At 34.5% G+C, this 13,800-nt stretch overlaps 1 protein-coding gene across 1 annotated transcript in view; it reads left to right on the plus strand.

Moving 5' to 3' along the window:
• Window positions 1-6,240, plus strand: part of LOC105817121 (chromosome unknown open reading frame, human C7orf60) — an 87,817-nt gene extending 81,577 nt beyond the window's left edge. The window contains exon 5 of the mRNA XM_012652742.1: window positions 5,593-6,240. Within this exon, the coding sequence (XP_012508196.1) occupies window positions 5,593-6,222 (630 nt within the window). The 3' untranslated portion in view covers window positions 6,223-6,240. The remainder of the gene's footprint in view (window positions 1-5,592) is intronic.
• Window positions 6,241-13,800: the final 7,560 nt, after the last annotated feature.

Consider the following 13,800-nt stretch of genomic DNA (forward strand, 5'->3'; position numbering starts at 1 on the left):
GTCATTACTGAAAAGTCCTGCATGAGGATTCACCATTCATAGAAATCTTATTTAATTATTTATCATTTTGATGAACATGACTGTCTAGATTGAGTCTGTATGAGTAACATTGAGGAGCAAGAAAATGCTAAAACCATTACTGTTACCTCTACTTCCTAAAGATGGGCAAATATTTGCCATTCTTAACTTATCACTGAAGAGAATTTCTGTGCCAGCAGGAGCTATAATTTTAAGGTGCAAGGGGCATCATACCTGGATTCTCTCCCCTTCCTTCTTCAAGACATACATTAAAGAGGTTCTTCAGGGAATGCTCAGACATGTCAGATACTTAAAAATACCAAATTAATTTCCAGAAATGGATACTACAATGTGTGATATGAAACACATACTAGAGGGGATTAATGCATATTAGATGTTGCAGAAGAAAAGTTAAACTGAACATATGGCAGTAGAAACTACCCAAAGTGAAATAGAAAAAATAGAAGAGCATTAGTGATACAATTGCAAGCAACTAAATATAAGCATAATTAGAGTCCTCCAAAAAGGGGAGCAATTTGAAGAAATAATGGCCAAAAATGTTCCAAATGTGATGAAAGCTATAAACTCACAAATCTAAGAAGCTCAACAAACTCCACACACAAGAAACATGAAGAAAATTATATCAAGGAACATCATAATCAAACTTCTAAAACCAGTGGTAAAGTCTTACAATCAGCCAGAAATTTTAAAAAGACATGTTAAAGTACTGAAAGAAAAAAATTTGTCACCTAGAATTCCATACCCAGCAAAAATATCTTTTAAAAAAACAAAGATTTTTTTTTCAGATACACAAAAGCTGAAAGAATTCAGTATTAGCAAACTTGCATTTTAAGAAATGTTAAGGAAGAAGTGCTTTAGCCAGGTGGAAATTTAGATATACACAAAGAAATGAAGAGTAATGGATATGGTAACTACACAGGTAAAAAAAATAAATATATATATATATAAAAGATTTTCTGTTGTTCTTTAAATTATTTAAAAGATAATTGACCATTGTTACAAGATGAATTGTGTCACCCCACAAAAGGATACATTGGAGTCCTAACCCCCAGTTTGTGACTTTATTGGAGGGTAGGAGCTTTACACAGAGGTATTCCAGTGAAAGCAAGATCATTAAGGTGGGCCGTAATCCAATATGACTGTGGTGTCCTTATAAAAAGGAGAAATTTGGATTTAGAAACAAGCATATAGGGAGGATGTCATGTGAAGATAAAAGCAAAGATTGGGGTGATGCATCTACAAGCCTAGGAACACCAAAGATTCTCCCTCACAGCCCTCAGAAGAAAGCAACCCTCCCACCATCTTGAGCTCAGACTTGTAGCCTGCAGAACTGGGAGAAAATAAGCCACCTAATTCATGGTACTTTGTTACAGCAGTCCCAGCAAACTAATACAACCATTTAAAAACTAAAACTAAAGTGTATGACAGTAGTAGTATATAGGATGAGCTGAGAGAACTGGAAGTACAGTTGGCCCTCCATATCTGTGTGGATTCAATCAACCACAGGTCAAAAATAAATATTTGAGGGGCCGGCGCAGTGGCTCACGCCTGTAATCCTAGCTCTCTGGGAGGCCGAGGCGGGCGGATCGTTTGAGCTCAGGAGTTCGAGACCAGCCTGAGCAAGAGCGAGACCCCATCTCTACTAAAAATAGAAAGAAATTAATCGGACAACTAAAATATATAGAAAAAAATTAGCCGGGCATGGTGGTGCATGCCTGTGGTCCCAGCTACTCGAGAGGCTGAGGCAGGAGGATCGCTTGAGCCCAGGAGTTTGAGGTTGCTATGAGCTAGGCTGACGCCACGGCACTCACTCTAGCCCGGGCAACAGAGCGAGACTCTGTCTCAAAAAAAAAATTAATTAATTAATTAATAATAATAGAAATAATACAATATAACAACTATACATAGCATTTACATTGCATTAGATATTATGAGTGATCTAGAAATGATTTAAAATATACAAAAGGATGTACATAGGTTATATGCAAATACTATGCCATTTTACATAAGGGACTTGAGCATCTACGGATTTCGGTATCCATGAGGGTTCCTGGAACCAATTCCCCATGAATACTGAGGGACAGCTGCATATTATTTCAGGATTCTTATACATTAAGTGGTATAATATCACTTGAAGGTAAACTACGATAAGTTAATATATAAATCCTAAAGCAGCCACCAAATAAAAGCATTATAGCTAATCAGCCAACAAAGGAGATAAAATGGAATCATGAAAAACTCAATAGAAAAGATGGCAGGAACCCAAAGAACGGACATATTTGAAACTCGGGGGAGGGGGGACAAGGGCAACATACGTAACCTAAACATCTGTACCCCCATAATATGCTGAAATAAAAAAAGAAAAGAAAAAAGATGGCAGGAAAGTGGAGAAAGGGAACAATGATCAGGTGGGACAAGTAAAAAATAAATAGCAACATTATAGATTTAAAACTTAAGGATATCAATAATCACATTAAATAGAAATGCTCTAAATACCCCAACTAAAAGGCAGAGATTGTCAGATGGGGTGGGAGGAGAAGCAAGACCCATATATAGGTTGCCTATAAGAAATGCACTTCAATTATAAAAATACAAATAGTGTGAAAGCAAGAAGATGGATAAAAGAAAGTTTGTGTGGCTGTATTAAAATCAGAAAAAGTATATTTCAGAGAAAAGAACATTACCAGGGATAAAGATGGCCATTCCATAATGATAAAAGGGTCAGTTCATAACAATCCTAAATATTTATGCACCTAATAACAGAGCTTCCAAATACATAAACCATGCTGGTTTTGCCCTGCAAGGTCAAAAAAAATAATAAATAAAAAAACCAAATATATAAACTGAAAACTGATAAAAGAGGGAAAATCAACATTTATAAAATTATACTGGGAAATTTCAGTAATGCTCTTAATAATTGATAGAACAAGTATACAGAATATCAACCTAAGAAAATCTCACAATGGAAATTAGAACATTTTCTAAAATGAAGACAAAAAACATATCAAAAATGTGTAAGGTGCCACCCGGGTCACTAAAGTAGTACTTAGGGAAAAATTATAGCACCTAAACACCTTTATGAGCAAGTTCTCAAGGCAATTATATTAATTTTCAACTAGAAAAAAACACATTAAATCCAAAGTATAATAAAGATCAGAGCGGAAATCAAGTGAAATAGAAAACTTTCAGAAAAACATTGGGGAAAATTGATGAAAGCAATAGCTAGTTCTTTGAGTAGTTCAATAAAATTGATAAACCTCTAGCCATACTGATGAGGAAATAAAGAGAAAGAGGTGACATCATTACAGATATTACCAATATTAAAAGGATAATACAAAAATATGGGCCCAGCAAGCTTCTACTGCACCACTGTGCTACACAACAGTATGAACAACTTTATGCCAATAAGTTCCACAACTTAAATGGACAAATTCCTTGAAAGACACATAGTACCAAAGCTCATTCATGAAGAAATAGAGAAGATGAATGAATGATTTCTATTAAAGATATTTGAATTGGCAATTTCACAAAGAAAATCCCAGGTACAGATGGCTTCACTGTTAAAACCTACCAATAGTTAAGGAAGAAATAATACCAGTTATATATATGCTGTTCTATAATAGTGGAATGGCTGAAATACTGTTTCCTAACTCATTCTATAAGGCCATTTCCCTGGTATAAAAACCAAAGACATTACTAAACAAGAAAAATACAGAGCAATATCCCTCATAAACATAAGATGTTCTATACAAAATTTTAGCAAACTGAATCCAACAATGTCTTTTAAAACGATAATACATCATGGCCAAGTTGGGTTTATCCCAGATATGCAAGTTTGGTTTGATGTTCAAAAAATAATCTATTCACCATGTTAACTGACCAAAAAGAAAAAGCCATGTGATCATTTCAGTACGCACAGAAAAAGCATTTGATAAAATCCAGCATCCTTTCCTGATTAAAAAAAAACTCTCAGGAGAAATTAAAGGGAATTTCTTCAACCTGATAAAGGGTATATGAGATCCTTAATGGTGAAAGAAAAATGCTTTCCATGAGAACTAGAATAAGGATGTCGACACTCACCACTCCTATTCAGCATTGTACTAGATTTCTAGCCAATTCAGTAGAGCAAGAAAAAGCAATAAAAGGCATCCAGATTGGAAAGAAAGAAGAAAAACTTTCTTCACAGGTAACATTGCTCTTCTATTAGATTATTCCATGGACTCTACAAAGAAGCTACTAGAACTAACAAGTGAGTTTAGCAGGGTTGCAAGTACAAGATCAATATAAAAATTAATTGATATATACTATAGCAATCAATCAGAAATTGAAATTAAAAACTACCATTTACAAAAGCATCAAAAATATACAATATTTCATATATGAAACCTATACCATAAATGACAAAAGTAGAAAATCTGAAAACCACAAATTGGGAGAAATTAAAGGTGACTTAAATAAATGGAGACATATACCATGTTTATTGGTAGGAAGACTCTATATTGTTAATACGTCAGTTTTCCCCAAGTTGATATACAGATTCAATGCAATCCTGATCAAAATCCTAGCAGGCTTTTTTGTAGAAATTGAAAAACTCAATTAATTTTTTTGAAAGGACCTAGAATAGCTCAAACAATTTTGGAAAAAGGACAGTGTTGGAGAAGTAACACTACCTGATTTTAAAATTGAATATAAAGCTACAGTATTCAAGGCAGTGTGATATTGAAGTCAGGGTTATCAATGAAATAATAGAAAGTCCACAGATAGGCCCAAAATGAAAAGGATAGCCTTTTCAACAAATAGTGTTGAAACAACTGGATATTTATTTACAAAGGAAGAAGAACTCAAGACTATATACCACACCCCATATTAAAAAAAAAAAAGAACTAAAATGGATCATAAATGGAAAAACTAAAACTGCAAAACTTCTGGAAGAAAGTTCTTGTCCTTTCTCAATAAACTTCATTTCATGCTTAAAAAAAGTAATGTTAAAATTACTTTTTAAATGGTTAAAGTTAATGGTTTAAATGACCTTTATCATGACCTTAAAAAGTTTTGGCATCATTCTGCTTGTACAAATTTTATAATGCTTCTGTGTTACCCTCTTTGACTTTGATTCATCTTTATTTCATAGTATTTCATAGAGTTTTTATGTTAACTTGTTTTTGGTAACTGTAAATATTAAAATAAATGTAAATAAGAATAAGCTTAGAAATAAGTCATTCCCGTAAACTCTTACCTGAATTAAAATTTATAAACCCTTATGATTTTTAAACTATATACTTAAGAATTATTAATATTTCCAATTTCAAGTTGTTAGGCAGAAGTATATATTTTTTTAAATGATGACTAGAAGTTCTCTGGGCTTAATTACTTAGATTTTTATGGGAAAGTTTTGGTTGAATTAAGTCTGTGCAAGCTTAATTTAGAAGGAAAAGATGCATAATCAGAGCTGGAGTTATATAAAAATGCTGTGAAATAATTAGCTGTAAAATCTATGTATTAAAGTAGAAGTAATCTTGAAATTTTTAATATGCCTTGTTTTTCTTTCTGCAGAGTGTATATAAATGTGACTTCCTGAATTTACAGCTTCAGCAGCCACTCCAGCTTGCACAGGATGCTATCGATGCTTTTTTGAAGCAGCTGAAAAACCCTATTGATTCTCTTCCTGGAGAACTTTTTCATGTGGTTGTTTTCTCTCTCCTCCTTTCTTATTTTCCATCACCTTACCAGCGATGGATTTGCTGCAAGAAGGCCCATGAACTATTAGTGTTAAATGGTTTATTACTTATCATCACACCTGATTCCTCCCATCAGAACCGTCATGCTATGATGATGAAAAGCTGGAAGATTGCTATAGAGTCCCTGGGCTTTAAACGCTTCAAGTATTCAAAATTCTCACATATGCATCTGATGGCATTTAGGAAAATTTCCCTAAAAACCACAAGTGACTTGGTTAGTAGGAACTACCCAGGGATGTTATATATTCCTCAAGATTTCAACAGTATAGAAGATGAGGAATATGCTAACCCTTCCTGCTATGTTCGATCAGATATAGAAGATGAACAACTAGCGTACGGTTTCACAGAGCTCCCTGATGCTCCATATGACTCAGATTCTGGAGAAAGTCAAGCCAGCTCTATTCCTTTCTATGAGCTAGAGGATCCCATATTACTTTTAAGTTAATATAAAAGCAAAAGGCTCTTTTAGTCCAGGCTCCTTAACTAATTGCTTACACTAATCGGAAATACTAACATGAACTCAGTACTTAAAACCTGGTTTGCATAGAAGAAATGCAAAGGTTTACAGAGTTTGCTATTTTTTTCTACTTCTCAATTTTAAAATTTATTCTTATATAGAAAGCTTAAAGTTTCATGCAGAGTGACTCCTGTCATAGCAGAAACCACTGTTACTTTAGCATTTAGCACTAAGATATCATAGAAAGGTACCTTTTTCTCTTTAGTCCTATTGTGAAAAATGAAGCATAATTTGCTGTATATTTTCCTTTTCAATGTTGACTTTAAACCATTGCAATGGGAAACTTTAAGATATGTAGAGAGCTGTAGATTGCACTTTGATGACTCAAAAGTTAAATGTGACACAGAAATAGACTGGTTTAGTTGTATGGTGATGCACTTATCTTTTTCTTTTTTCTAACTAAATTGTTACGTTACAGAAAGCCATTTTCTGTTCAGTTTTGTCTGATGATCCAATATTTCCTGAACATTTTGGAATTGGTGATAATTCTTTTACCTCCTTTCTTGTATTAAAAGGTCATTTGACAGCATCAGACATTGGGGGAGAGATTTCCCCCAGAGCATGTATTCTAATTTCATTAGCCCTATCCAGTAAACACCATTGCCAAAGTAGTATTTTCATAACCTTGTTGATTTGGGCCTTGGTGTTAAGTATATTTATCTGTGAGAGTTCACTTTTACTTTTTTTTTTAATTTAGGTTTCATTTACAAAATTTTTTATTTAAGCAAGGAACAATATAATACTCAATACTAACCTAAAACACCTTTGTGAAAGGGTTTGCACTTGGAAGAGAGTTTATGTTCTATCGAAACCAACTTTGATAGGGTCCTCGCCTTTCCGTTAAGGAGGTGCTGCACTACAAGTTTGGGATTATATAGAAAAATCTAAAATTAACCCTCTGCTGGTAATCTCCTAAAATGGTTTTGACCTTTTGGTATCTTAATTTCTATCTAAGCCCTAGCAGAAAATTTTCTTTGAGTATATCAACCATTAGTTGGCTGTGGGAATTTTCCCTTTCCACATTAATAAATGCCTTTCTGTGTTTCTGAATCAGAAGCAAATGATTAAGGAGAAATACATGTCCAAACAAGACAAGATTAGTTTAAACAGCTAAGAACGTTTAGTCCACATTGTCTTGTCAGCCAGCAATTGTCATGTAAACTATCATTTTTAAGAGTGCCACTGTGTGGATTTTTTTTCAAGTGGTTAGTACATTAAAATTACCTCATACTGAGGTTTTTGCACTGAAATATCACAGTTTCAGATTTCATGGTTAATGTGTGTGTGTGTGTGTGTGTTTTTAAATGAAACTTGCATTTTCAATAGTTGATCCTAAATTTCATAAACTGTACTTCTTTACTCTGGTAAAGCTGATGTTTTTGTGCTTATTGTGAATTGCTGTAGTTAACTTTGAATGTCAAACTTTATTTAGAATACAAACCTTATCCTTTACAATATAAATGGTTAAGTGTATGTACCCAGTATATCAAATTAAATTTCACATGCTAAATTAATGAAAGTAACAAGATTGTAATTAACGTTTTAAAGAGTCATTGACTAAATGCAATAAATATTGGTTGCTCAAATATGCCAGAAGTAACTTGAAATTTTTCACTTACTTTCAATAGCATAAGATTCCTAAATAACTAGGATTGACTTTTCCTTCCACTTAAGCCCTACAGGATTATGTCTTGTAGCTCCCTCAAGAGAGAGAAAGAGAGAGAGAGAGAGAAGACTGTTGAGGATAATATAGAACTGTGTTTTGGTAGTACCTCTTTTACCATACCAGTTTTTGATTTAGCTAAATATGATCTTAAGAGCAAAGAAAACAGTACGCCAAATGAAAGTGCTTTGAAAGTAAATGAAAACAGTGCTTTTGAAAGGCTGGTGTAAGTATGACCTTGGAGTCAGCCTTTGTGTCACAGCTAAAATGTTGGTGCTATAAATTCTTCTGATTGTTTACAGATGTTGATTTTGCTTATGCTCCAAAATGTGCATGATGTATTTTAAGTAGTACTTTAAAGAAAAGTCTCTCTATAAACCTACTACCACTTAGTGTAAATTTGTTTGAATTTATATCATTTGTTACTGTAAATTCAGCTTATTCAAATTAGGTTGGCACCGGATTTAAACCAATACACATTCCACCAAAGCCAATTTCAGTGTATAAGTGTTGAAGTATAAACAGTCATTGCAGCTTGGTGCCAGATCATATATGTAATGACAAGAGATGTTAGTAAGACCTTCTAATACTGTATGGGTACTCTTAAGAATGATTTCATTGGATATAAAGAAGTTACGGGGCCTCGTGTCACATTCTCAGCAGGCTCTCTGAAATAATTTGGTGTTTCAAAAACAAATGATAATCATTTGGTTGGAATCTTCAGGATCATGACTAGATCGTGTGGTTTTACCATAGTTGCCAAGTGGTGGGAGGTAGCATATCTGAAGATGTACGTTTGTGTTTGTTGTATTTTTTCACATTTTGTGAACAAAGCACATTTATTAAAAATTTTAAATTTTCTAATATTCTTTGTCTGTTACTTGTAAACCAAAAGTTTCGTGATCTTTAATGTATCTCACTAAGTGATTTCAGAATTGAGAAGCAATTTAGAACTTGGATGACTTAGAATTTTCTAACTGGGCTTCATCTGGTCATATCCCTTAATGTCCTAAATTCATTCATTGCGATCCAGGGAACTCAAGTAGCTTCCCTGTTGTCATGCATTGTCATGCTGTTTATGGCAGAACCTGGACATCAACATAAGTTTTATTTGTTGTATATCAACCGTATTATACTCTACTTTCTTTAAAAGTAAATTATATAACATAATTAAGTGTATGAGTTCTTTTAGGGCAGGAGATAGCTTTCTTATGATATGAAAATTTAATTCATCGAACAAATGTTTAAGCATGTCTGTAGCATGTCTGTAGCATGCTGTGGAAGCCGCAGGATTGGAGTGATCACAGTCCCTTGCTTTTATGGAGCATAATTCTACATGTACTTAATCTGTATCTAGGAATGATTACCTACAGATCCTACAGCTTTGCCCCTGCTTAAAATCCCTTAATTTTGTTTTCCAGAAGTAGAACAGGAAATAAAAGCTTTAAACACAAAAACTATTTAGCAAATTACACATTGTGAATAACAGAGTTGTATTGCTCATCCCACTAGAAAAGTGCAAGCTAAATATAAATTCTGGGACTATAATAGGGAAAAAAATGAAATCAAGCTTTTGCTCCAGTTTTCCACACCTTTCTGAGCACAGCTGCAAAAGTCCACACACACTAGGTGAGCAGAAATGTAGATTTAATATTTGGTTCCTTCTCAGTGTTGCAAATTGTTAGATGACAGCAAAGGTGGAAAATAAATTCTTATGTTACTACAAAAAAAGTAATGCAAATATTTACTGCAAGGAATGTGTTACACTAATTTTATTCTTCCCCAAAAAACTGCAGTAACTTTCATGTAGTTCCTGATAAAAAAAAATTCATATCCACAAGCCACTTTGAACACAAAGCTCCCCAAGAATATTAGTGGAGGTCTGAATATACTGTATGATACACAATGAACAATCATGCCACAATAGCTAACAACTTCATTAATTTTAAGGATCTCTGTCATAAAAGAGAAATGCTGGTTTTTCTAAACCCTATTTTTGTCTTATTAGAGAAATACATACTTCAACAATTGGAAAACCTATCTTAGTTTACCTTAAACTTTGGTTTTAATGTATGCTTTATTCTAAATTTGTTTCAGAATCTCAGTAGTTTAGTACACATCTATTTTTTCAAATAAGAATCCTGTTACATATGGCACTATTGAGCAGTAACTTGGTAAATATGAGCAAGCAGTGTTCAACTTATTTTGAATGTTGTTTTCAACCGTAACACCTTTGCTAAGTTGTTAGAAAACTATTCTGCTTTTTGTGATAATACAAAGCACTTATTAATGTCAGTGAGTGCTTATTTTTAGTAATCAAAAATGATAAAACTATTTTACAACATACATTTTAACAGCTATTCTGTTTTTTAAATTAAAGGACAATACAAAAAATTAGCTCAGGCACTAACTATAAAATTGATTCTTGAATTTGGCATTAGCAATTAGCTGTAAAACGTAAGCGTGTTATTATTGGGTTGGAATGTTCATGTAAACCATAAAAATGATAAGCATTGCTCTAAAAACAAAACATTGCCTGACAGTATTTCCTAGATCCCGGCCTGCTTGCAACTCTTTAGGGAGAAAAGCCAGGAAGATATGTTTGAATCATTTTATTGCATGTATCTCATGTATCTACTGAAGTCAGTCACAACCAAGTAAATCATTCATCAGTAACCTGATGACAATATTTTTTCTATAGCCCTTCAAGCTGGTGTGGGGAAATCACCTATTGAGAATATGACTTGTGCTCACAGGTAATCTATATGAAGCTATTATAGAATCTACATTTAATCATTTACATTTACGTTCATCCCTAGACCTGCAAATCTTTAACAGCTAACTAATGCCACTGTAGCTATGTCCATTGTCTTCTACCAAGGAAAAAGAATACAAATATGACCATGGCCAGTATTCATTGAGTTCTCCCTCAAACTCCTATAACACATCTCTGGATGAAAGTTCGCAGAGACAGTCTGAAATATGAAGGAACAATAAAATCAGCAAAACAACAATCATAGTTTCTAAATTGCCACAGGCCTTTTCGCTAGGAATAGATAACATGTTTTCCAAAACCAGGTATGGATGCAACATTCCCTAGAAATATAGTAGATAGGTGATTACTAGAAAGAGAAAAAAATCCTTGGAGCCTGCCTACAAGAAGAAAGATGCTTAGGAAAAAGACCTGAGACAGGAGGACCTAATGGCTTCACTGGAAAAAGAGTTTTATGTTCTCTGACCCCACTAAACAATTAGCACAGTTTAAAGTACCAGAGTACAGATTGGTATGGAAAGAGGATAGGGACCTGGGAATTTCAAAGTAAGAGCATACATTTTGATAAAGAGGAAAGGTGATGGTCTGGAACTTGTGTAACCAGAAGTATCAAAGGAGGGGCTGGGGGGAAGGGGGTCCCTATGGGCCTAGAGAATGGTGTCAATTGGAATGAAGAGATACAGAATGGGAGTTAAAATGTCACAACCATCTCTTTAGTCTTGCTTATGGTTGGATACACACTGAACTGCTAACATCAATTTAGACCTCAAAAAGTTCAAACAAGTGCTCTATAATCAAATGAAGAACAAATGTTTTCCTCCCTAAAACTTCTCAAGTGTAAAGAAGCAACATTTTAACATCATTGGTATAGAACTAGTATTATAGGTAAATTTAGGTGGATAGTAATACTTCTGTGGATTCATTTCACTTCCCATAAAATGTGAAACATGAAATTCAAAAGAAATCAAGCACAAGTCTGTGGCAGATCATTTTAGATGTAGCGGTCCCCAACCTTTTTGGCACCAGGGACCAGTTCATGGAAGACAACTTTTCCATGGACTGGGAGGGGTAGGCGTAGGGAGATGGAACATACGCAGCGATGCGAGTGATAGGGAGCAACGTCTGTAAATACAGATGAGGTGCTGACGCCTACCACTCCTGCTGTGCAGCTGGGTTCCTAAGTTTCACAGAAGACAATTTTTACATGAACAGGAGCAGGTGGGAGGATGTTGTGGGTTGGCGGAGCTCCGGCGATGATGCACAGCCCGGTTCCTAACAAGCCACGGACCAGTACCAGGCCTCAGCCTGGGCGTTGGAGACCACAGATACAGAGTAATACTTAGGACATTACATACTTGGAGTTGTAATGATGAATTTTCACTGATTCATCGTTGTGCCTTGTGGTTCCCTTTTTATAACTATTTGTGGGACAGCTAGCTCAAATTAGGGATACAGTTTGTGGCTATTAAATAAAACACAGTTAAGTAGTCTACACCATTCAGTCAGTATTGATTCACTAACTGAGGCTTAATTACTGCACTATTACACTAGATTAGGTACAGTAAGGAGATGTTTGTTCTGCTCTTCAGGTACTAACAATGTAACTTAAAAAAGATACATTAGCATTAATACAAGATAATAAATAAAAACTAACATTACAGAAAACATTCTTGCACTGCAGTATCCGGGTAATACCTATCAATGAAATCTGTTCACTAGACCCTTGACACAATGTTCATAACCCATCTAGATGCAATTCACTTTAATATGGATACCCTTCATCATGAAGGGCCAAATGTAAATGATGTGGCCCCTCCCTACCTCTCCAGTCCAACCTTCCACTACTCTCTCCCTCATTTTCTATGTTAGAGTCCTCGGGGGACACACACACGCACACTCACATACACAAAAGCATGTGCCCTTTGCACTAGCTAGTCCCTCTGCTTAGACTTTCTTCTTATATTTGATTTGCATGGTTACTTCATTTTTATTATTCATATCTCAGTTTAAATGTCACATCCTCACAGAGACCTTTCTGGTCCACATAATCTGAAGTCTCTTCACATCGCTATAAAGTTTCTGCATTATCTATTTATCTTTTTCCATGTTTGTCTACATATGTATAGGCCAGGCCCTCATCTATCTCCTGTTCCTAGAAAAGTACCTTGCACAAGAGAAAAATAAATAAAGGGCATCCAAATTAGAAAAGAGGAAGTAAAATTATCCCTGTTCACTGATTACATAATCTTATACATAGAACACTCTAAAGAGGTCACAAAAGAGCTCTTAGATTTGATAAACGAATTCAGCAAAGTTTCAGAATCAAAATCAACATGCAGAAATCAATAGTGTTTCCATACACCAATAATGATCTGGTCAAGAACCAATTCAATAGCTACAGAAGATGAAATATATTTAACCAAGGAGGTGAAAGATCTCTACAAGGAAAACTACAAAACACTGATGAAAGAAATTATAGATGACACAAATGGAAAAACATCCCATGCTCATGGATCCAAAGAATTAACATTGTTAAAATGGCCATAATGCCCAAAGCAATCTATTGGTTCAATACAATTCCTATAGAAATACCAACATCAGTTTTCACAGAAATAGAAAAAAATAATTCTAAAGTTCATATGAAACCAAAAGAAGAGCCCAAATAGCCAGAGCAATCCTAAGGAAAAGGAACAAAGCTGGAGGCATCTTGCCTAACTTCAAATTATACTGCAAGGCTACAGAAACCAAAACAGTGTGGTACTAGTATAAAAATAGACACATCAATCAAGGGAACACAATAGAGAACCCAGAAAGAAAGCCACAGACTTACAGCCAACTGATCTTTGACAAACTTGACAAGAACATATACTGGGGAAGGGACACCCTTTTCAATAAAGGGTGCTGAGAAAATTAGGTAGCCATACATAAAAGAATGAAATTGGACCCATATCTCTCACCACATAAAAAATCAACTCAAGATGGATAAAAGATTTAAATGGCAGACCTAAAACTGTTAAAATACTAGAAGAAAACCTAGGGAAAACTATCCTGGACATTGGTCAAAGCAAAG

The sequence above is a fragment of the Propithecus coquereli genome, unplaced genomic scaffold (assembly GCF_000956105.1).
Source record: "Propithecus coquereli isolate 6110/MARCELLA unplaced genomic scaffold, Pcoq_1.0 Scaffold4, whole genome shotgun sequence".
NCBI classification, from domain to species: domain Eukaryota; kingdom Metazoa; phylum Chordata; class Mammalia; order Primates; family Indriidae; genus Propithecus; species Propithecus coquereli.